This window comes from Mustela nivalis (assembly GCF_964662115.1).
Source record: "Mustela nivalis genome assembly, chromosome: X".
NCBI classification, from domain to species: domain Eukaryota; kingdom Metazoa; phylum Chordata; class Mammalia; order Carnivora; family Mustelidae; genus Mustela; species Mustela nivalis.
The window spans coordinates 32,305,890-32,330,832 of record NC_139040.1 but is presented as its reverse complement, the minus strand read 5'-3'; the positions used below and the strand labels follow the sequence as shown (position 1 = coordinate 32,330,832).

At 38.3% G+C, this 24,943-nt stretch overlaps 1 protein-coding gene across 1 annotated transcript; it reads left to right on the top strand.

The window, feature by feature from the left end:
• The first annotated feature begins 19,982 nt into the window (after positions 1–19,982).
• Positions 19,983–24,734, top strand: AGTR2 (angiotensin II receptor type 2). The gene is made up of 3 exons (XM_082716409.1): positions 19,983–20,502; positions 20,657–20,718; positions 22,015–24,734. Exon 3 carries the CDS (start codon positions 22,050–22,052, stop codon positions 23,136–23,138), a length of 1,089 nt encoding a protein of 362 aa, XP_082572535.1. The 5' UTR covers positions 19,983–20,502; positions 20,657–20,718; positions 22,015–22,049; the 3' UTR covers positions 23,139–24,734.
• Positions 24,735–24,943: the final 209 nt, after the last annotated feature.

Genomic DNA, 24,943 nt, shown 5'->3' with positions numbered 1-24,943 from the left:
AATGTAATAGCCAAGTCGCCCGGAAAGACTTGTATATAGAGAGATCTCTAATGCAACGTATTTTCAGTGGGTACGTCTCTTTACATAATTTCGATTATATTTTTCAGTGGGATTTGCTTTCGTTCAGTGGTAGTAAAAGCATGAAGCACTTCTTAGAAAGGATTCTGAAGTTTCATCAGTGTTCTAAGTGGGAAAGAGAACCTTGAGTGATTAGTGATTGGGCATTAGAGTAAAAAGCTAAAGCAGTCAAAAAATGCCAATTATGTAACACACTGGATACTTTTTTTTTCTAAATTTTTTTTGTTTTGTGAGTAGATGATATATTAACATGATAAACCATGAAAACAGCACAGGAGAATACATGAGAATATATGAGAAATTATTTTCCCTTACATTCTTCTCACTTAATCCCCAAGTGACACTTTTTAGAGGCAACTATTGTTGCGATTTGTTTTAGAGACATTCTACACTTTTTAAAGCATTTTTAGTATAAATATATACTTGTTATTTTTATTTTTAAAACAAAAAATCTACCTTTTATAATAATTGTAGCAGAATACATGTATTTTTTAAATGTAAAATTTTATGTTATAAATATTTTACTAAACTTAAAAAATAACCATATAACATACCCCCAAACACTGAATTGTGCACTTAAATAGATAAATTACATGGTATGCAATCTGTTAATATGGCTGGATTAATTTCTGCCATATTTGTTTTTGTTTTTTGTTAGTTGTCTTTGTTCCTTGTTTTTGTTTTTGTCTTCCACTTTTTTTCTGTCTGAGTGGCTCAAATTCAGTATTTTCAATTATTCCATTTTTTTCTTTCTTGACATATCAGTTATAATTCTTTTTTAAAAATTAATTAATTAGGGGCACCTGGGTGGCTCAGTGGGTTAAGTCTCTGCCTTCAGCTCAGGTTATGATCTCAGGGTCCTGGGATCAAGCCCCACATGGGGCTCTCTGCTCAGCAGGGAGTCGGCTTCCTTCCCTCTCTCTGCCTGCCTCTCTGCCTACTTGTGATCTCTCTCTCTGTGTCAAATAAATAAATAAAATCCTTTAATTAATTGATTAATTAATGAGAGAGAGAGAGAGAGAGAGAGAGTAGTGGGGAGGAGCAGAAGGAGAGGGAGAAGCAGGCTCCCAGCCGGGAATGGAGCCCATCGTGGGACCGGAGCTAGGGACCCTGGGATCATGACCTGAGCTGAAGGCAGATACTCAATCAAGTCATCCAGATGTCCCAGTTACACTTCCTTCTTTACTTTTTTGTGGTTATCCAAGAGTTTGTCATATACACTTACACCTAATCCAAATCCACTTTCAAATCATATTATACCACTTCATGGATAGTACATGTACCTTGTAATAACAAAATAATTCAATTCCTCCCTCCTCTCCTTTACATCATTGCTGTCATTTATTTTGCTTATACATAAACATATATAATCTAATACATTGTTGTTATTATCTTGAATAAGCTATTATCTATTAGATCAATTAAGAAGAAAAAGTTTTTCTTTTAGCATCAATTATCCCTTCTCCAGTGCTTTTGCTTTAGTATATAAATTTGCATTTCTGACATATCACTTTCCTTCTTGGACTTTTAACATTTTTGCAAGGCAGGTTTTCTGACAAGAAATTCCTTCCGTTTTGTTCACCTGAGCAAGTCCTTATTTCTCCCTCATTTTTGAAGGATAATTTTGTAGGGCACAGAATTCTTGGTTGGTGGTTTGTTTTCTCTGAACACTTGAAATATTTCACTCCACTCTCTTCTTGTTTGCATGGCTCTGGGAATTCAGGCATACTACTTATTTTTGCTTCTCTATTTGTTAAAGGGATTTCCCTCTAATTTCTTTCAAGATTTTTTCTTTGTCTTTGATTTTCTGAAGGATGAGTAAGGTATGACTCAATATAGTGTTTTCTTTCGTGTTTGTTTGTCTTTGCATTTATCCTGCTTGGCGTTTTCTGAGCTTCCTGGCTCTGTGCTTTGGTGTTGGACATTAACTTAGAGAAAATTCTCACTCTTATTTCTGCAAATATTTCCTTTGCTCCTTTCTCTCTTCTCCTTCAGGATATTCCCATTATGCATAAGTTATACCTTTTATAGTTGCCCTACTATTCTTGGATATTATTTACTTTTTTCCCCCAGTTTTTTTTTTTTTCTCTTTGCTTTTCAGTTTTGGAGGTTTCTATTGACATGGCTTTGAGCTCAGAAATTATTTCCTCAGCTGCGTTCACTCTACTAACAAGCCCACCAAAGGCATTCTTCATTTTTGTTACAGTGTTGATCTCTCACATTTCTTTTTTGGTTCTTTCTTAGAATTTCCATCTTTCTGCTTACATTGCCCATCTATTCTTACGTGTTGTCTACATTTTGAATTAGAGCCCTTTGCATATTAATCAGAGTTGCTTTCAATTCCCAGTCTGATAATTCCAAACTTCCTGCCATAACTGAACCTAGTTCTGGTGCTTGCTCTGTTTCTTCAACTACGTTTTTTGCCTTTTAGTATGCTTTGTAATTTTTCGTTGAAAGCTGGACACAATATACTGTGCAAATGAAACTCTGATGAATGGATCTTTAGTGATATGGTGGTAAGATGTGGGGGAAAGAGAAGCATTCTATAGCTTTATGATTAGGTATCAGTCATTTAGTGAGTCAGTGCTCCTGGGCTGTGAATATTATTAGCTTTTCTCTGTTGTATCCTCCTCAGGTGGGACAGGATGGCTAGAGGGGACTGGAGTTGAGTATTTCCTTTCCTTTAGGTCAGTTATGCTCTGATAAACCCCTAGGAGGTTAGACTCTGATAAAATAATTTCTTTTGAGGCCAGGCCCCATTAAAAACGACAACAAAATACTTTGGTGTATTTCATTTTCCCTCCCACTGAGGGACGCACAAAGGGATTTTTCTTTGATATTCACTGCGAGAACCTGGTAGAACTTCTAGTGGTAAAACTCACAAAAATGTGGAGCCCTCCCTATGACTTGATTCTCTCTGGAGTTTTTAACTATCAGACATATCCATACTGAGCCTCTAGCAATTTGTCACTTATAGTTTAAATTTTCCTGCCCTGGGTACTCGTTCCCTTGGGGATTTCTTTTTCCTTTTTCCTTTTTTTTTTTTTTTTTTAAAGATTTTAATTTTATTTATTTATTTGACACAGAGAGAGACAGCAAAAGCAGGAACACAAGCCGGGGGTGGGTGGGAGAAGGAGAAGCAGGCTTCCTACTGAGCAGGGAGCCTGATGTGGGGCTCAATCCCAGGACCCTGGGATCATGACCTAAGCCACAGGCAGATGCTTAATGACTGAGCCACCCAGGTGTCCCCTCTCCCTGACCTTGGGGATTTCTGCTTGTGCATATTTGCTCCAGGAAGTCATGATTCTCTATATTGTCTGTCTGCTGCTGCAATTTTGGAGGCAGTATTTTTCCCTCACTTCTCTAACAGATCTAAGAAAAGTTGATTTTTTCAGTTTGTTCAGCTTTTTACTTGTTGTTAGGATGAAGTGAAAATTTCCAAGTCCCTACATGCCAGACCAGAGACTTGTACTGGGTGCCTGGGTGGCTCAGTCAGTTAATGTCTGACTCTTGACTTTTGGCTCAGGTCATAATCTCAGGTATTGAGATCAAGCCCCATGTTGGGCTCTGTACTGGGAATGAGAACTGCTTAATATTTTCTCTCTCCATCTCCCCTTTTCTCTCTCTCTCATCCCCTCTCTTAAAAAAATATCTGTATCATGTATTTTTCAGTTAATTATTTATCTTGGAAATTATTTCACATTGCAACATATAGCACCTCTGTTCTTCTTAGTTGGTGCATAACATTTCATTATATGAATATCTTATCATTTAACATTCCCCATATAGATGAGTGCTTAGGTTTCTTCAATGTTTTTTGTTATAAACAATACTATAATAAGTACCCTTGTACTTCTTTGCGCATATATGTCAATAAACTCATCGGATAAGTTCTTGGTGCATAAGGTATAGTTTAGGCTCTCACTATCAATGTATGTGAGTGACCAATTAGGTATGTTCTGACTAATGTACATATTATTATTGCAATGATTTAAAAAAAATCTTAGAGGTACCTGGGTGGCTCAGTGGGTTAAGCCTCTACCTTTGGCTCAGGTCATGATCTCAGGGTCCTAGGATTGAGCCCCGCATCGGGCTCTGCTCAGCGGGGAGCCTGGTTTCCCCTCTCTCTCTGCCTGCCTCTCTGCCTACTTGTGATCTCTGTCTGTCAAATAAATAAATAAAATCTTTTAAAAAATAATAAAAAAATTAAAAAAATAAAAATCTTAAATAGTATATTTGAGAAATGGTATCTCCTCACAGTTTTGGTTTGGCATCCTTAATAAGGAGTGAATTTGACTATATTTTCATCTGCCATTTAGTCTTCCCTTTTCTGTGAATTCTCTGGTCATGTCTTTGCCCCATGTTTTTTTTCTTTTCTTTTTTTTTTAAAAGATTTTATTTATTTATTTGATAGAGAGAGAGACAGAATAACATGAGAGGTCAGAGGTCAGAGGGAGAAACAGACTCCCCGTCAAGCTGGGAGCCCGATGTGGGACTCAATCCCAGAACTCTAGGATCATGACCTGAGCTGAAGGCAGTTGCTTAAACAACTGAGATACCTTGGCGCCCCATCCCATGTTTCTATTGGTTTATTTATCTCTTTCTTATTGATTTGTAGGAACTCTTTATATGTTAAGGAAATTAGTGTTTTGTCATGTGTATTGCATATATCCATTTTTCACAGCAATTTTCTTTTTTGACTTCTTAACTGTATTTTCTTTCTATGCAAAATTTTGTTTTATTTATTTTAAAAATTCTTCCATTAGTTTATTTTTTTTACAGTGTTATATTAGTTTCAAGTGTATAATATAGTGAGTTAACAATCCCATACATCACTCAGTGCTATGCAGAGTTTTAGAAACATTTAGGTAGTTAAATTTATTAGCTTTTCATTTGATGGCCTCTGGATTTTGCATTATGCTTAGAAATGCCTTTCATTACTGTTTTTATATTTTTGCTTCTCATGTTTAAATTTTTGATTCATGTGGAATTTATCTTGGTATAAATTGGGAATTAAGGATCCAACTTGATTTAGTATTATTTTTTCAGGTGGCACTCCAGTAGACCCAATTTTGGGTTATGCTATTTTAACTAAATACTTAAACATTTTTCTATTTCCTACATAGCTTCTCAGTAATCACATTTCATTATACTGATGCTGTAGTAGTAATATCATATTGAAAAACTGTTAGCAGCTTCCAATTTTTGTACATTATGCTACAATGGCCTTCTTCATGTATCTTCTTATTTCTAATAAATTGTTTTTCTGGGACACATGATTAAGAGTGGAATAATTGAGTTTTACTAAGTATGACCATATTGACTATTATTAATCCCACCATTGATTAATAAAATCTCATCAGTTCAAAGTTATTTTTTGACTATTTTATTAAGTTGAAAAATGGAAATCCAAGATTGTTTTAATTGGAATTTATTTGATTTTGAAAGTATGAACACTTTTTTTGGTGTTCATTTACTCTTTTCACTTAGTGGGAAGACCATGGACTTTGGAGCCAAACAGATCTAGTTTTAAATTTCAGGTCTGCCAGTTACTAGCTTTGGTATTGCAGCTGAAAAATGAGTATAATGATACCTGCTATGTAAGTTTTTTTTGATAGTCACATATGTGGCTTGTGAAAAAAACTGACTTGGGGACTGATTTAAGGAATAACAGCTATTATTATTTCCCTCCATGTGAATTGTCTATCATATTCTTTGTAAAAAATTACATTGTGCAGAAATACCAAAGAAGCTGGTTGAAAACTGGAGTAGGGACAGGAGCCTTACTAGCCATAAGAGTTAACTGCTCTTGAGTATTAATTTCCATGTAACAATTGAGATAATAACCCATTTTGTTTTTGTAAGGATTGAATAAGATAACAGATGTGACAAAAGTTGGTAAACATTAATGTAAACTATTTTTAAAAAAATATTTATTTATTTTAGAGAGAGAGAATGAGCATGTGTAAGAGGGGAGGGGAGGGCCCAAGGGAGAGGGAGAGAGAGAATCTCAGTCAGACTCCCTGCTGAGTGGGGACCTCAGTGGGGCACTTGATCTCTCAGACCCTGAGACCATGTCCTGAGTTGGACAACCAACTGACTGAGTCACCTAGACACCCCTAAGGTAAAGTATTTTTACTATTATTATTATGATGAGGAGAACTGGATGCTCAAAATCCCTATAGCTAAGAATATCATCCAAAATCTACTATGCCTTTACCTAATATTCTGAATCTGAAATGCTATCAGTGTGGACTGTTTCCCTTAAAGAACTCTCCATCTTATTAGCAGTTTAAAGGGAAGAGGATCAGGCTTTCGCTTTTGACATAGGGTGTCCCTAGAAAAAGAACACATATGTGAAGCAATTTATGATACTTATAGGACATTGAAATTTGCATTTATTTATGGAAAATAACTCATAATAAGCTAAAATAGTCTCAAGGGAAATCCCTAATTCCCTGAACCTTTGTAAGTCATAATCATAGGATCTTTTGATGTCTTAGAGCAATGGAATAGAAGCATGGTGACTTCAACATTTCCATGAAGAAAACTAGATACAGTTAAACTGAACCAAGATGGTAGAGCAAGGGAGTCAAGAATGTCATTTTCTTGAGGCAAACATTTATGAATGTTGATCTTGTGTTTGTCATATATCAGCTGAGTGACATTGGCTAAACTGTTTCAGTTCTTGTAAGGTGGGACTTATAGTTCCTACCTCAAAGTGTTGTTATGAGGGGTAAATGAGAGATAATGGGGCTTGTAACATGCTTTCTTAATACAGTTCCTAACACATAGTAAATACTGAAGAAATGGTAGCTGCTATTAACATAGTTATTATTAGCAGGAGAATTAATGTCTTAATTAATTACTATAATAAAATGTTTACACACGTGTGTGTGAATAGAAGTAACCACTACGGTTACCTCTTTTATTGAATAACATTGCCCTGAACAATACTCTTTAAAAGGAACCTCATATGTGAAGTCTGAGAACTTTAGCTGGTAGAACTGGATCAGCCTGGAGGGGAAAAGTAAACTGTTTCTCTCACACTTCACAGAGGTATCTTCACACAGATAGGAAACCTGAAGCTTCAGAAATTCAGGAGGAATGAAAGTTAGTTACAAATAGACATTTGGTTAGGAATATGGTAAACTTGAGGTAATTCAGAAAAATTATGAAGAGATTTGATCAACAGTGTTCCCAGAATCCATCTAGATGCAAACTAAAATCAGTTTATTTCCACAGATAAAACACTGCTTTTCTATAGATTGCAATGTAATAGGAGAAAATATCAGATGTTTTTGGGAAATAATAATAAGTGGATTATTCACCTAACCAACTTTTCCTTCAAACCAAACAACAGATTCTGTATATGCCATGACCATAGTTTTTTTTTTTTCAAGTTCTTCTTTTATGATGCATTTCAAGTCTTATTTAAGGTTGATGAGCATAGAGTGTGAACTTTTATACCAAACATTCTAATGGGATGATTAGCCCTAAGTTCCTTCACACCTACTCATCCTGCTCATTGTTGGCCAAACATTTCTTTTTAAAAAGAGACCTAATTGTGCCAGTTTTCTGCCCAAAAGTTCCTCATTATGAGCAGATTAGGGTCACCTGGATGGCTCAGGGAGTGGAGCATCCAACTGTTGATCTTGGTTGTTCGAGCCCCATGTTGGGTGTAGAGTTTAGTAAAAAATAAAATCTTTTAAAAATGAACAGATTAAATGAAAACTCCAAAGTGGGGTTATAAAGACCTTTTTTAACAATGCGTTGAGATATACAGTAGATATAGATATTTAGAGAGAGTGTGACCGGGGGAGGGTGGTGGGGTGGGGCAGAGGGAGAGAAAGAATCCTAAGCAGACTCCACACCCAGCAGGGGACTTGATCTCATGACACTGAGACCATGACTGGAGCCTAAATCAAGAGTTGGATGCTTAACCGACTGAGCCACCCAGGAGCCCTGACATACATTTTTATTGTTCTCTACACTTACTTTCCATTCTCTCCCTGCCCTACACCAGCTACTTACCTTTAGTGTGTATCAGAATCAGGTCAGAAGCTCACTAAAGACTTCATGTCCTTGGACCATATCTTGAATTCTGGCAGTGGCCTTTAGGAATTTGAGTTCTCAATGAGCCATGGAGTTGATAATCAGATCTCAGTTTGACAAACAATGGCCTAAACCCTGTTTTGCCAAATGTCTTCTCATTCCCTCAAAAGTCCATCTCATTTTGTACCTCCCCACCTTTGTGTCCTTCTGTTTAAAGTTTTTCTTCCTTTTTTTCTGCCTGAGTAACCTACCAGTCCTTCATGATCTGCCTCATGGTTACTCCCTGTTTGAAACTTTTGCCTAAACAGACTTAATGTTCCTTCCACACTTTGTATGCATGTTGAATGCTGATATTTATATTAATCTCCCTCGATCAATTTAGACTTGCTTCTAAGGGTTGAGAGCTTCTCAGTCATTTTTGTATCACACTCTAGAGCTTGGTACAGTGTCTAATACATAACAATAGATGCCCGAGAAATGGTTTTTTAATGAATGAATAAGTGAGTTGATGGAGGAACTTCCTTTGTATATTCACCTTCAATTGAAATGTGTATTGTAGTTTAGAAAAGGTTTGGTTGAATTCTGCCCTGGGATGTAAATAGCAATTTCCTTAGCAAAAACGATTAGGAATTTTGCTGAAGAGTTCATAGTATTAGGTTTCACTTCTTTTATTGGTAGTTAAATAATAAAAATCTAGTTTGAATATTGTACTTGGTATGAGATTTTCTAAAATTTAAATAGCACAAATAAAGCTCTGTGCCCTACAGCTGATGAATTTAGTTAGCAGAAGAGATCTGCAGATTGCATTTCAATTACATGACTTCAAATAGACTTTGAAATGTTAATATATCAAATCCCAATGATAACAAATGTTTTGTCATAACAGGTGGTATTATTCTGAGCCTAGGAACAACAACAATGATAACAAACAGGAAAGAAAATTTTAGATCCACACCAGTTCATAAAATCCATACTCGGGGTACAGGTTTGAACTGAGAGTTGTCAGAAATCTAGGTGTAACTGATACGAGAATTTTCCATCAGAGGGTCCTTTGTTTCAAACTAACAAAAAACACTTTCAATTAAAGGACAAATTTGTTTAAGTGACAGTTGTTCATTGAACAAATATTTATTGAGCTCTTATTTTGTGTCATATTTGGCCTCGAGACCTAAAGACACATCAATGAACCAGAGGCAAAGCGTCTGTTAATAGAGATTACTTTCTGGTCTGAGAAGAAAGTCAGTAAACACAATGTGATTGTGTGTGTGTGTGTATCTGTGTCTGTGTCTGATATCACCATTATCAGATGGTGATAATGGCTATGATGTAAGATAGAGTAGGATATGGGGGGGTCTTTTTGTTAGGAAAGGATGGGAAAGCCTCGTTAACAAGATGACATTTGAGCAGAGGTCTAAAAAGAAGTGAGAGAGTAGGTCACGTGACTATCTGGGGCAAGAGAATTCGTCAGTCAGGGATAGCATTTGTGAAGGCCTTGAGGGCCGAGTGTGCGTGGGGAGTAGGAGGCTTACCAAGGAAGCTGGTGTGACTGCAGTGCAGCAAACTGGAAGAAAGAGGTAGGAACTGAGGTCTTCGGAGTAGTGGCAATGCTGGTGTGTATGTGGGCTGGGAGAGGGATGGAGTTTATATCATGGAAGACCTTGTAAGTCCTGTTAAAAAAGGAGAAGACAATGGAGACGTTTGAACAGTGGAGTGACATTATTTGATGTTTACAGATTGTCTACGTAAGCTGTGTCTTTCATTCTGTATTCTTTGTTGGTCATTGCTAAGCCACACTTGAGTTCATAACTTCGTTTAGAAGGCAAAGAGTGGGTTTAGAGCTGTTTAGGCAGTTTTAGGTAATTGTTAATAACATTGATTATGTTTAATTAATAATACTTGTCATCATTCGTTTTCAGCGTCATTACAATAACAGCAATAACAGCAACAACGTGCTTAAATGCTACCACTTACTTAGTGCCTGCTCTGTGTACTTTCTATATATGTTATTTCCCACAATCTGCAATTACCTGTGAGGAGGCACTGTTTTTCTTCCTATTTCATGTTTGTAGAAATGTGAACATGAATCACTCCAGAAAATATTTTATTTATGCTGCTGTGTATCTTATGCCAAACTACATCTATCTTTTGGTATAGAGCAACGACCAGAATAGTCTAGTGCATAACTGGTTTATTTATTTGGCTTACTTACCATTTTTTAAAAAAAAGATTTTATTTATTTGAGAGAGAGAGTACAGAGGGAGAGGAAGAGGGAGAAGCAGACTCCCTGCGGAGTAGAGAGCCCAGTGTGGGGCTCGATCCTAGGACCCTGAGATCATGAGCTGTGCTGAAGGCAGACTCTTAACCAACCAAGCCACCCAGGCACCCCTGGCTTACTTGCTTTTGACAAGTAATCATGGTGGTTTGATCCAAATGGAAACTATTCATTGAATGTAATATATTCCAGTTACCGTACTAAATGCTTTATTATGCATTGTCTCATTTAATCCTTACAATAGCCCAGACAAAGAAGCTGGAACGCAGATGTGATGTAACTTATCTAAGGTTACACAGCTGGTAAATAGAAGAACAGGGACCCATTTAGGTGCATCTGACTCCAGGGCTTGCATTTTGAACTGCTGTGCTCTATGATTAAATATGGGCAAGAATAGATAGGTCTTCAAAACCATTAACAGTATGTTTGGCATTGCATATTTCAAAATCTTCTTTATTTTATTTTTAGCTGGTGGATGTAGAGCCATCAGTGGTTGGATGTTTAGGTCCCTTTGGAGTGGTACAATAACCTAAGTTCCTATAAACCTGTAGCATGATGGTACTGTTCCTTCTAGGTCAGCCTCTGTGACAATCAGCCACATTATTGCCTTGATCTGTCCACATGATCCCTGTGTTGTTTATCTCATCATCTGAACCGTCTGGTCCTTGAGACCAGCGATGGCCATGGCATGCCTATTACTTTGAATATGTAACATGTGGAAAAATATATTTTTCATTGCAGTCTGTCCAACACAAGTTACAAAAACGGTAACAAGGACAAAATGCAAAGCTGAATTGCTGGAGGAGAAATGAGAGTGGGGAGAGGAGGAGCTGTGAGAAGGAAGGGGATGTGATAGATGGGGTGGGGGGGAGAGAGAGAAAGAGAGAGAAACTTGCAAATGGACAATTTATTGCCAGTATGAGTCCTCCAACAGCTACCAGTCTACAGTAAACTCTGCAAGATTCTCCTTTCACTTCCCTCTCCTTATCCTAACTAAGAACTCCCCCTAAGGCTTGCTCATATTCGCAAAGTCAAAGAAAGAAAAATTGTTATAAAGAGTTTATTTCTTTGAAATAAATGAGACTAGAATCTCCTGGAAACTAGCAGGGACATTTTAATTATCTCTGTATTTTCAACACCTGGCGCAAGGCCTGGTTCATGGTAGGGCCCAAGAAAGTGTTATTGAAAAAACGTGTGTCTCAGCAAAGTTCAACCTCTAGAAATGGTGTGGATAATGTCAGCTGTATCCTACATGAGCACCCTGAGGGCTAGCTTTGTAAAGTGTCAAATCCAACTTTTCCAGTACTGATGGTGTTTGGTCCAAATGGCTGATAAAGGGGATGATCCTGCCATTCTTTCATTTTCCATGTACTTCTGTCCTGGAGAAAGGAGGACCATTCACTTCTCTAGCTTCCATGCTTTAATCTCCAAAGAAGCACAGAACAGCCATAATTAACCTACTGGCCCCAAATCAATGAATGATTCTCAAGGATTTACTTTTTAACAACCAGAGCAATGTGCTCGATCTTCCTCACCTGTCACCTCTACTGTTCTATGCTGCCTAGAGTTTGCTGTCTGAACAGTGGGAAAACATTATGGGTAGGTTAGCTAGCTGGATATGTAATAGAACTCACATTTTTAACCAACTCTATTATTCATCCTATGTCTAACAGAGGAGCTCCTGGAGCTTCTCAGAGTATTTGGCAAAATTTTAAGGGGAAAAAAATAGAAATTTACAATCTGATAGAAAAAATATATTTATTTTGAAAGTATGGGACCAGTTATGTACTCATTTTCATTTTATTTCATATACGTTTACAGTTTTAGATTTCTTTAGAAAGCTTTCCCAGTACTCCAAAAAGATTTGTACAGCCAATTAAGTTATGTAAACAAAGCCCTAAACTGTTGCAATTCAAGCTCTTTTCACCTTATTGACTCCATCTTAGCTACAGGCATTCATTTTTGAGTTAAGAGTCAGTAAAGAGGGGCGCCTGGGTGGCTCAGTGGGTTAAAGCCTCTGCCTTCAGCTCAGGTCATGATCTCAGGGTCCTGGGATCAAGCCCCACATCGGGCTCTCTGCTCAGCAAGGAGCCCACTTCCTCCTCCCTCTCTGCCCACTTGTGATCTGTCTGTCAAATAAATAAATAAAATCTTTAAAAAAAAGTCAGTAAAGAAAAATCTTGTCTTTACAACATTTTACCTGTGAGATTTGCTCTGAGTATATTATATTTATCAATTATTCCCATTTCCCGAGTTATCCGGCTAATTTTTTTAAGAGCGTTTTTCTGATTGCCTTTAACCCAGAAATTCCCAGAATGCTTAGAAGTCCCTCTTGAATTGGGGAAATTAATTCATCTTGTGCCTCATATTCACCAGAATGGCATAGTGAACATCGTGGCTGGGCTTTGAGCCCAAGTTCCATACTTCATGAGCTGGTTGATTTCGGGCGAGTTATTTAACCTCTGTCTGCTTCAGGGTCCGAATTTCTCCTCTCCTTATTTATGAAATAAGGATGAGAACTGTCTCTCGGGATTGTTGAGAGGTTTATAGGGTACGTTTGTTGAGTGCCCAGCATCGTGCCTGGTTCCCCCTCCCTACTTTATTCACAGTCTTTGATGTCAGCACCTCCCTCACAACCCCTGGGGACTTCGTGTCTGGGGGAAAAGTGGCTTCTCTTCATAAAGAGGTTGGGGACCTTCAGATAGAATCAACGCTAGAGGCTATTTACATGACATTTATTTTTTTGCATTAACGCCAAAGAAACCTGACTGGGAGTTTAGCACAAATAGCTCAACAAGAATGCATAAAGTCAGGGGGAAGTAGACTTACACTAACAGGACTAAATGTTCACTGAATGAGTGTTCAGTTTACTGCAATCTGTGGGGCCAAGACTCATGCCATTGAAAATAACTAAAGCACAATGAAAAGAGTATGCAAGGTTGTTCTTAAAGTTCATTCATTTGTGTTTTGATTTGTTATCTTTTTCTCTAGAAAATGTCTTCTGGAATTTCTAGGCTACAGTTCATCTTTTTAAAAAATATTTTATTTATTTATTTGACAGAAAGAGAGACAGAGAGAGAGAGAGCGAGCAAGCACAAGCAGGGGGAGCAGCAGAGGGAGAAGGAGAAGCAGGCTCTCCACTGAGCAGGGAGCCTGATGTGGGGCTTGATCCTGGGACCCTGGGATCATGACCAGAGGTGAAGGCAAATGTTTAACACATTGAACCACCCAGGTGTCCCTATAGTTCATCTTTTAAGCTTAAAGTAAGAGGAGAATAGAGGCTGAAAGAAGGGGAAAGGAGAGAGGTTGACAATGGGTAGTAGGTTTCTTTTAGAGGTAATGAAACTGTTCTGGACTTATATAGTGGTGATAGTTGCACAGCTTTGTGAATATGCTGAAGACCATTGAATTGTACATTTTAAATGGGTACATTTATGGTATGTGAATTATATCTTGACTTTTGAAAAAGATGAATAATTTTGATTGTGTGACCAATATAAACTAGGACCAATATGAAACAAGAGTGTTAATGGTGAAGTAAGATACAACATAATTGTATGAAATTGTATCAACTTCCAGATATCTGAACATGAACTCTTTCCTGTGGGGCTACGCTGGAAATTATTTACACTAAAAATTCTTCTTTTGGTTGCAGATTTTACAAATCTGTATTGAACACCATGAATACAAATATTAGTAGGATAAATACCTAAAATCTCAAGCAGTCTCAGAATTCCCAGTGATAAGTGTCCTGTTTTTCATTTTCTTGGAGTAAAAACCCTATAATCCTTCAAGAACTTCTTGTCACTTGACTTCCTGACATTTGCTCTATCTTCTAATCTTCCATTGTTTTGTACCTCCAAAGCAAATTATATTCAAAGCTGTACAGGGGCACCTGGGTGGCTCAATTGGTTGAGCCTCTGACTTTTGGTTTCAGCTCAGGTCATGAACTCAGGGTCGTGGGGTTGAGCCCTGCATTAGGGTCCACGCTCAGTGTAGAGTCAGCTTCAGATTCTCTCTCTCTCTCTCTCCCTGTGTGCTCCTCCCCCTACTTGTGCACATGCTCCCTCTCTCTCTCTGTAAAACAAATAAAGAAGTAAATAAATAAACAAAGCTGTACAATGTATTGTTATTTTTCTGTCCTTTTAGGGGTCTCAGGGAGAGGTTGAGTAGATGAGTCCCTCAATCAAAGCCAAATAATCATTTGTTTTTTTATTTTCTCTGAATTTATGGGTAGTTTTTGAGAGATGTTCTTTTGGCCCCTTCCCTCTCTCTTCGTTGTAGACACAAACAATGAGGTGTTGCTTTTCCCCACCCCCATTCTCCAACTTTGAGAGTTTGTCTTATTTGAATTAATCATACAAAAGCTTCTATGCTGCCTGGAGCAGGGACTTGACTATAGCTTCATCAGTAAAATAAAGTATCAATAAAATTGGATGGCAACAAGAAATTAAGGCTCAAACAGGCAAAACCAGTGGAGAGAATGATTTGGAGGACTCATCAGTCTGGCTTCTAGAATGGTTATACCTGCTATAGAATTCCCAGAGCTGAAGTGGAATATGCTCCCAGTTACCAGTTTTCCTAGTCTGATTGTATAATCATCAAGCCAGATTTCTTCTATTGGTATTGGGAAGGAGATAGAGAGGATGCTTTAAATAAGGAACACAGCTTTATAGTCATTGAAAAGTGGTATATCCTTATTATAAAATAATACAGTAGCAGTCAAGGTGGTATATCAGATTTGTGAGAATTTTCTAAAAGATTTAATTAATTAATTAATTAATTTATTTATTTATAGAACAGAGAGAAAGAACATGAGTTGGGGGACGGACAAAGGAAGAGGGAGAGAATCAAGCAGACTCTGTGCTGAGCACAGAACCTGATTCAAGGCTTGATCTCATGACCCTGAGATCATGACCTGAGTGTAAATCAAGAGTCAGATGTTTAACCAACTGAGCCACCCAGGTGCCCCCAGATTTGTGAGAATTTTGTTGGTGTGACTCAATCTCTGAAAGCCTGGGATGTTTGAAAAAGTTCTTGTTCTGGACTTCAAGACTAATGAGAGCCAATCTGACAACATCTCTCCCAAAACATCCTCATTACCTAACAGTGATGCCAAAATATTGCTAAGACAAGTGGCCAGTTTGGTGTATTTAATTAATTGGCCATTTTGGATAATTTAATCAAGCTAATTGTAAGAAAGGGCCAAATTCCTTTACCCACTTAGGTCCTGTAGCTGGCAGTGTGAAATTTATTGACAAAAGACAGATTAAATACAGCCAGAGTTTACTAACATGTGCATTAGGCATACACGTGGAAAACTCAGTGATGAGTAACTCAAAGTGGTGGGCAGAACTTGGGCTTGTATAGCATCTTAACAAAAGAACAACAAATTTATAGTGAAGGGAAAAAAGAAAAGGGGTTTAGGCTTTTAGAGTGGCAAGCTGTAAGAAGGTAAACATATGGAGAAAATGAATAGAAGTTAGGAATTTTTAGTAAGATTTGTTATGTAGATTCTTTTTGGTGTCCATCTCTGGGCTGTTGATAGTCTAGAGCTGTTAGTCATTAAGAGTTCTCTCCTTGGGGCGCCTGGGTGGTTCAGTGGGTTAAGCCTCTGCCTTCTGCTTGGGTCATGATCTCAGGGTCCTGGGATCGAGCCCCGCATTGGGCTCTCTGTTTGGCAGGGAGCCTGCTCCCTCCTCTCTCTCTCTCTCTGCCTGCCTCTCTTCCTACTTGTGATTTCTCTCTGTCAAATAAATAAATAAAATCTTAAAAAAAAAAAGTTCTGTCCTTGGGATGCCTGGGTGGCTCAGAGGGTTAATCCTCTGCCTTTGGCTCAGGTCATGATCTCAGGGTCCTGGGATCAAGCCCCACATTGGGCTCTCTGCTCAGTGGGGAGTCTGCATCCCCCTCTCTCTCTGCCTGCCTCTCTGCCTACTTGTGATCTCTCTTTGCCTCTATCAAATAAATAAATAAAGTCCTAAAAAAAAACTAATAGTTTTTTAAAAAAGAGTTCTGTCCTTTAGGGTAAAGGAAAGAGAGACATATTTACAAATTCATATCCTGCTTTCAGGCAAATAGAAGGAGGACAGACAGTTTTTCTTCTGTCTGCTTCTGCTCAATTTTCTCTAGCTTAAAATAATCCTTATACCAAAGTGGCATATTTTGTATAGTATATTATAACACCCTACCTAATCAATTGAATCAGTCAGATAAGTAGGGGGAAATGCCAGATCAGTTAAGTGAATGTAAACTAAAAATAAAGACAATTATCAATTTTTAATTTTTCTATCAGTTGGGTTACACAGAATTGAGATGCTATGTGGTAGAACTCAGGTGCCTCTGTGAGATCCTGGTTTGAACGTGATGCTCAGGCCTGCAGATGCCTTTGGGGCAAAGGGAAATTGGAACTCTTCCTTCTCCTTATGTTCTTGGGACCAGATTCAGCTGGAAACAACTGGTCTCAGGAATGTACTGAATCAGACATCTATTCATTTCACCACATGGATTCCACCTTATTAACTGATTTATATCCCTCTCAGTTACTCTCTATATGATGCCTAAGCAGAGAATTGGATGCAAACAATTACTCATATTGGCCATTTTGCTGAATTTTTAGGCTAGTTTCTGCAAAATGAATAATCTGTTAGCTCTTTTTCACTTGCTTTCATCCTGATGTTATTGTTCTCATTGTATTGGAAACTAAAGAGAGGCACAAAGAGAATCTGGAAAGACATATCAATAATGAGCAATCTTCTTAACTATCCTCCTTTCGGGGATATCCAGGTCTGTAAAAAATACAGTGACAATTAAAATAAAGCTCCCTTATGGGTAAGTGAATTGAAAAAGATTGGTGTTAAGTCTGTATGTGGGTATCTTTCTGTGTGTATGCATGCGTGTGTGCGTGTGGCTCATGCACACACGCATGGTTATAGAACTTGGTAGAAATGGAAATGCTATTGGTCTGGATAGGGACTCAGGTGGCTGGGGTGGGGGATTATAAATGACCTTAAAAAACTTAAGCTGAAAAAGATGGTCCCCACACATTTAATTATTCCATAATCTGCACTTCTAATCCTCACCTATAGAACCAGGGCATTATATCCTGACTTTAGCACTTAGTAATTCCTGTTCTCCTTCAAAGCCTCATCTGTGTGTATGAGTGGGCGTGAGAGGGACAAATCAGATTTTTTTTTTCTGAACTCTGTGTCCTTCTAGCAGAGGAGAAAGTCCTTTCAAGAACATCGTTTTTTTTTTTTTTTTTTTAAACCTGGTCGTTTAAATTTTACTGTTAAGTAATCTCATGATAAATAATAGGTATTCACTAGAAAAAAATTAAAGTGATTTACCATTGTTTAATTCTGCTAGCCAAGCCGCACTTGCCCTGAAGAGCTGCATAATTTATTCAAATGACCTGGGGCTTTTAAAGTCAATCTTCCAGCAGAAAAATTACCCCCTGTCCTCAGGAGAGTGAATTTTTTTGCATTGTACGGCTTTCCTATGACTGACATTTATTTGACTCACAAGTGTATTTACATTGTTGGCTTAACTCAGAGTTCTTTGCCGAATCAATAATATGCTGTATTTCTTGCTTCAAGTGGTGTCAATATTATTGTTATTTCTTTAAAAAAAAAAAAAAAACTTTTCCCCTTCGTTCCCTGCAGTTACAAAGTTTTTCTTTGAGTTGTGAAAATTTTTGCTTCTAAAATTATGAGGAAGCCGAGTAAATGTTCTTTTAATCTTCTGGGAAATGTGTGCCTCTTTAAACTTTATTTACGTCAGAACTTACTGTAATGAAGGACAAAAGCTCTAGACAAGGTCCCCTGCTCCTCGGGGGTGTTCAAGGCTAGGTCTCCCAGAGGCGAGCCTGCAGTTTGTTCTCAAACGTTTATAGCTTACCTCCTGGCTGTTTCTTTGCAACCGGCTCGAGAGGGGGCTAGAAATAGAGCAGGGTGGGAATCTGACCCACGGTGACCACTCAGGGGGCTCTGGCCTGGAAAATTCCCCTGTATGTGGCAAAAACAAACATTAGAAATGGAGGGAGAAACTAGGCTTAAACAAAGAGTGAAACCAGTTCCTGTTGCATCTCTCCTGCCGATAACCATATGTGCCCGCTCCTTCGTTTCCCAGACATCAGCGCTCCATCATCTGGACAGAACCTCCACCTGAGTCTGTCCAGAGCATAAGAAAAAAATATTTTTAAATGTGACACAGTGGTATGTATGTATCTTAGGAGCATTTCCTCAACGTGCAAACTCAGTCTAACCGAAAGAGTCACCAAGTGTGGTGGTGTGCAAACCTTCGAATCCTACTGTATTTTTCTGGTCCCACGTGCCACAGGACTGACTGCAATATGGGGAATGAAATTAAGGAAAATCTGTTCTCCCATATAACAATCCTTCAAACTCTTTCCCCCTCCTTTAGTGTTTTTGTGACAGCGTGTGAATGATCGGCTGTGGCTTTTTGTAAATGTCACATGCTTTCTGTTTGCCAGGACAAAGAACAAGAGGAAAGGGCCAGCGAGGGCTTATTTCATTAACATGGAGGTTAAGAGCATGGACTCTGTCATGAGATTCAGTCCGTTAAAATTCAGATGCCCTAGGGCGCCTGGGTGGCTCAGTGGGTTAAGCCTCGGCCTTTGGCTCAGGTCATGATCTCAGGGTCCTGGGATAGAGTCCCGCATCGGGCTCTCTGCTCAGCAGGGAGCCTGCTTCCTCCTCTTTCTCTCTCTGCCTGCCTTCCTGCCTACTTGTGATCTCTGTCTGTCAAATAAATAAAATCTTAAAAAAAAATTCAGATGTCCTCCATTTAATAGCTAGGTGACCTCAGGGAAGTCATTTAACCTCAGTGAGCCCTAGCTTCCCGATTTGGATAATGGAAGTAATAGCAAGAATTTATAATGGCATCTACCATACGGGAAGCATGGTTGCAGGCACCTTCAATGTATTAGCTCATTTAATTTTCAAAACTCTGTGATGTAGGTAATTAACATCATCCCCATTTCTCAGATGAGAAAAACAGACATGGAGAAGGAAAGGATCTTGGCCAAGGTCACAGGCTAAGGAAGTGGGTACAGCTGAGCTTGTGGTCTGGCATTTGTATCCTGAAGGCCATGTACAGGCCAGTACATTTCATTGGTACAGGCCAGTACATTTCATTGGCTCTCTCTGAAATTACTGAACACTCAGCACGGTGTTTGGCACTTAGAGTTTATTGTTGGCTGTTAGTCTCACTGCTGTCCCCAGTTCTGATCTTTCTTTCTTTTGTCACACTTGCTCCTATGGGACTGGTCTGTAAGGTTGGTCATCCTCACCAAAAAAAAAAAAAAAAAGAAAGAAAGAAAGAAAGAAAAACCAACAGTGATCTGAGCCGTGGTGGTTGCCTGATCCTTCTTCACCTTTGTGGGCTTTGTGTTTAAATCTCAAACAGGACAGGGACCTATGAAAGGAGGCACTATTTGCTAATACCTCTTTTCGAAGACATGAAAATTATATGCCTCCTATCACCACCTCTCCAGCAACCAGCCAACAAAAATTGCTTGAAGCAAGGGAGAAGTTTTAGAAAGTTCAGACTTCGAGTAAAGTCGCTACTGTACTTTAACGAATAGAGGTAAAAATCTCAAAAAGTAATGAAGGTGATAACAGACATTGGTGGATAAAGGTCGCTTCTACTAGAATAAATTCTCTATTCTCCACTCCTTAACTCGCCTTAGAATGTCAGTATCAGGGAAAAAGAAAGAGAAAATTCTGCAAATAATTATATTCTTCTTTTAAAGTAAGCCACTGATTTCAAAATTCTCTAACACATTTGTGGAAACTTCATTTTTTTGTTTGAGATTTATTTGAATGAGCTGTTATGATTGGAGACAGTGAGAATTTCAGATTAATGTTTTGCAGCCAAAAAAAAAAAAAAAAAAACCTCTCTGGAAAGCTGGCAAGTGTTCATAAGTCAGCCCTAGAATTATGTAGGTTGAAGGCTCCCAGTGGACAGACCGAACATATAAGAAGGAAACCAGAGATCTAGTGCTATTACGTCCCCGAGTCTAAGGGAACGAATAAGCACAGAATTAAAAGCATTCTTCAGCCTGAATTTTTAAGGTAGGTCTGCACAATTTCTATGTACTGTATTTGGAGAGTAGAACATACATTAAGTGAAAGTGCTTTTTTATGGATGAACTTTCCCTTTTTTCCTGTATTTTAACACTGTATTTTGTAAAACTCCTAAATTCTTTCACTGCTGTTTCTCTTACAGGAGTGCGCTTAGGAACTGGGCAAGCTGATTTATGATAACTAAGTTTTAAACTCCAACGACCAGTAAGTCTTCGAGCGGGTTTATTTGAGATTCTTTCATGATACTTTGTTAGGTCAAGATGATGAGAGAATGCACTTTAGACAAAAATGATAACTTTGCTGTTTACTAGGAGATTCTTTGGTGATTGTGCTGTTCATTGAGTCGTTTCTATGTATTTTGAAACTATCAAAAGTAATAGTCTTCTCTTTACTGTGTTTATTTCCAGCTAATTTTCTTTTGTCTTAAAGTAATGCTGCTCCTAAAAACCAAACCAAACCAAACCCAGTATCACAAAAACCTGCGCCCTGATTATGACATTTGAGAGCCATACAACACTGTTCCTATTTTGTTGTGTTAAAAGTGAAATGATAGCAAACAAAAATGATACAATTAGCTCATGATTCATCATTGACGTTCAATTCTTATTTCACTGAGCAATCAAAACGATTTCTGCTTGACTCTAAATCAGATTTGGCTATTTTTTTCCCCTTGTTCTTTTCCTAATTGAAAAAGAAAATGGATTTCCTTTTAAGCAGATTAAACATCTAGATCGAAAACTAGTGGTCTCTATTAAAATGCGAACAGGGGGCTTTTAGAAATATGTACCTACTCCAGAGCTCCCTGCTAATGATATTATTATTGTGGAAACAATGGAAAAGTAGAAGTAAAGGAATTTGGATTAAATTAGTAAAAAAACCAGCCCTACCCCCCAAGTTAATATGTTCTTTTTGCATATTCTCTTGCAGTCTTTTGTGCACTTACTTATTTTTTCCATAGCTTATGTTACTATATTTTCCATAGCTGTAATGATTTGTACATAATTAGTTACTTGAAATAAGGCATTTCTCTATGCAACAACGGACAGCAATGTGGTTTCTAGAAAGTATGCAGCCTGAGAGATGTGCTTAGGTGTTTTTGAAATAGTAACTTTTCTTCTTTCTTGACTCCTTCTCATTTGTTTCCCCTATTTCTTACCCACACTAAACTTTTGAACTATTGATTTTCTTGAAGTCTTCTGAAAATATGATAGAAACAGTGGGCAAAAGAGAGTTTTGTCTAGCATTTTCAGTCCCTGAGGCTGATAGGTCTTACCTGCTTGGTACTGTTGAGGAGATTCCCTTTTCTTCTTCAAGAAGCAAAATCCTCTCTTATTTCACAAGGCATGGCTGTGCTTCCCAGTGTTTTCCTATAATCACTCACCTTTTCCTTTTTTTTTTTTTTTTTTTGCTTTCAACAAACTTTCAAAATGCTAATGATTTCATAATGTCCTACACTCTGTATGTTTACTGGGAGTTCCATTTTTTTTTAAATTTTCACAGAAGGCATAAGAAGTGGGAACCACCGAGCTTGCAGTATGAAGAACAATGTCAGCCTTGCCACCATCAGCAAAAACATTACCAACAGCCTTCACTTCGGACTCGTGAACTTCATCGGCAATGAGTCAACCTTTAACTGTTCACATAAGCCATCAGATAAGCATTTAGATGCAATTCCTATCCTCTACTATATTATTTTTGTGATTGGATTTCTTGTCAATACTATTGTGGTTACGCTGTTCTGTTGTCAAAAGGGTCCCAAAAAGGTGTCCAGCATTTACATCTTCAACCTGGCTGTGGCTGACTTGCTGCTGTTGGCCACTCTTCCTCTCTGGGCCACCTATTATTCTTACAGATATGACTGGCTCTTTGGACCTGTGATGTGCAAAGTGTTTGGTTCTTTCCTGACCCTGAACATGTTTGCAAGCATTTTTTTTATCACCTGCATGAGCGTTGATAGGTACCAGTCTGTCATCTATCCCTTTCTGTCTCAGAGGAGAAATCCCTGGCAAGCGTCTTATATTGTTCCCCTTGTTTGGTGTATGGCCTGTCTGTCCTCATTGCCAACATTCTATTTCCGAGATGTCCGAACCATTGAGTATTTGGGAGTGAACGCCTGCATTATGGCCTTCCCCCCAGAGAAATATGCCCAATGGTCAGCTGGGATTGCCTTAATGAAAAATATCCTTGGTTTTATTATCCCTTTAATATTCATAGCCACATGCTATTTCGGAATCAGAAAACACTTACTGAAGACCAATAGCTATGGGAAGAACAGAATAACTCGAGACCAGGTCCTGAAGATGGCAGCTGCTGTTGTCCTCGCATTCATCATCTGTTGGCTCCCCTTCCACGTTCTGACCTTCCTGGATGCTCTGGCCTGGATGGGTGTCATTAATAGCTGTGAAGTTATAGCAGTCATTGACCTGGCACTTCCTTTTGCCATCCTCCTGGGATTCACCAACAGCTGCATTAATCCCTTTCTGTATTGTTTTGTTGGTAACCGGTTCCAACAGAAGCTCCGCCGTGTGTTTAGGGTTCCAATTACTTGGCTCCAAGGCAAGCGAGAGAGTGTGTCATGCCGAAAAAACAGCTCCCTTAGAGAAATGGAGACCTTTGTGTCTTAAACACCAGAGTGGAATGCGTGTTCGCAACACGGCTACTTGGTTCGAGGGCCCCCTGAATGATCGTTCAAAATGCCTTTAGTCAAGGAGTAAGTTTCTCCCTTCATGTAATCTCTTCTCACTCTCCTAGAACAGGAAGCCAAATGGACCTCAAGTGTCACCCAGTGACTTTCAGGAATGGCCTGTTTCCTTCAGTTTCTGGGTAACAATAGTGTCATTGGGAGGACAGAACCATGACCTCGAAGTCACTCAGGAGTTCTCTCCAATGATAAGTAATAGCAAATTGTGACTGGTGATTTGGGGTTTCAGATTTCTCCTTGACAGACGCTGAAGTTGGTTGTTGTTGTTGTTGGTTTTTATATTCATTTTCATCAGGCTTTCCTCTTGAACCGAAGCCAGTTTTTTTTTTTAACTCATCGCATTAGTTACAAGACATCATGCTAAGAAACATGAGCATTTCTAAGTGAAGTACACTACAGTAGATTATTCAGTCTCTAAACATATGCCTTTTACTTTAAAAATACTATAAATAATAAATATTTACATTTTATTTGAGCACAGGTTGATATTTAACATATAGCTACATATCGAGTAGAGCTAGGAATGTAGATCAGATCACCTGTACTCCTGCATTTATCTTATTTTTATGGTTAGAGGAAGTAGAATATATAATAACATAGATTTGAGATTAACAAATATTTGAGTGTTTACTAAACTCTGAATATATGCTCTTTAGAACTTTCTATCCATTTTAATTATTGTTTGAAGATTTCTATGTTCTCTGACAATTTTTTGAAGATAATAACTAAACACCGTGTCGTGTTATAAAATGTAAAGGTCACTTTTTACATCCTTGACTTTTTGGTGCTTTGATATATAGGAAGTTGACTTGTCTTTTATTATTGATGCTTTGGTTCTGGGTGGCTTCCCAAAATATCTGGAGGGCTTCTTTAACTCATTAGTTTGTAATCAACCTTTATCAGGCATGGGAAAAAGTTATGCCAGAATGGAGTTTTGATACCCAGGGAGACAAAGAGATCTAGCAAATGATAAGTTTGGTGTCATACACAAAAACCTACCTGTCAGGGCAGTGCGATGTGTCTTTGAAGGTAGAGGCCATGGGGTGGTCTGAACATACACCTATGGCTTCTGTTTCTTCCGGATTTTATAGGATTGTGTGACACTCTCTTAAATCAGTCGCTGGTCCACGAATCTCCTTTTCCACACTATTAGAACTCCTGTCAGAGAAGTACCTGAAACTGACTGAGTTACCTACAGTTTACTTAAGAGTATGAGTCCTAATTTTAGAAGTTAGACATTTCATTCAGTACCAGCCCCACATTATACCAGGTTGTCTAGCACCTTTCTAGACCAACGCTGACCTCTGATGTAGACACAGAGTTTCAAAGACTTCATGTGTCTGCCAGGTTCCAGGGCTATAGATTAAAGCGTTCTCTCACCCCACTTTCTGGGCAATGCCTACTTTCATGTAATCTATTATTATCAACAAAATAAATAGCTAAATGTTTAACCAACTCTAACTTCATATTTTAAATAATTTTGTAAAACATTACATATAAATAAAATCTTTAATTGGAAGATGATGTGTACTTACTTTTTGTTTTAAAAAATATTTATTTATTTGAGAGGGAGAGAGTGGGGAGGAGGGCCAGAGGGAGAGGGAGAAAATCCCAAGCAGACTCCACACTGGGCATGGAGTCTGATGCGGGTCTCAATCTCACAACCCTGAGATCATGACCTGAGCTGAAATCAAGAGCTGGATACTTCACTGACTGAGCCACCTAGGT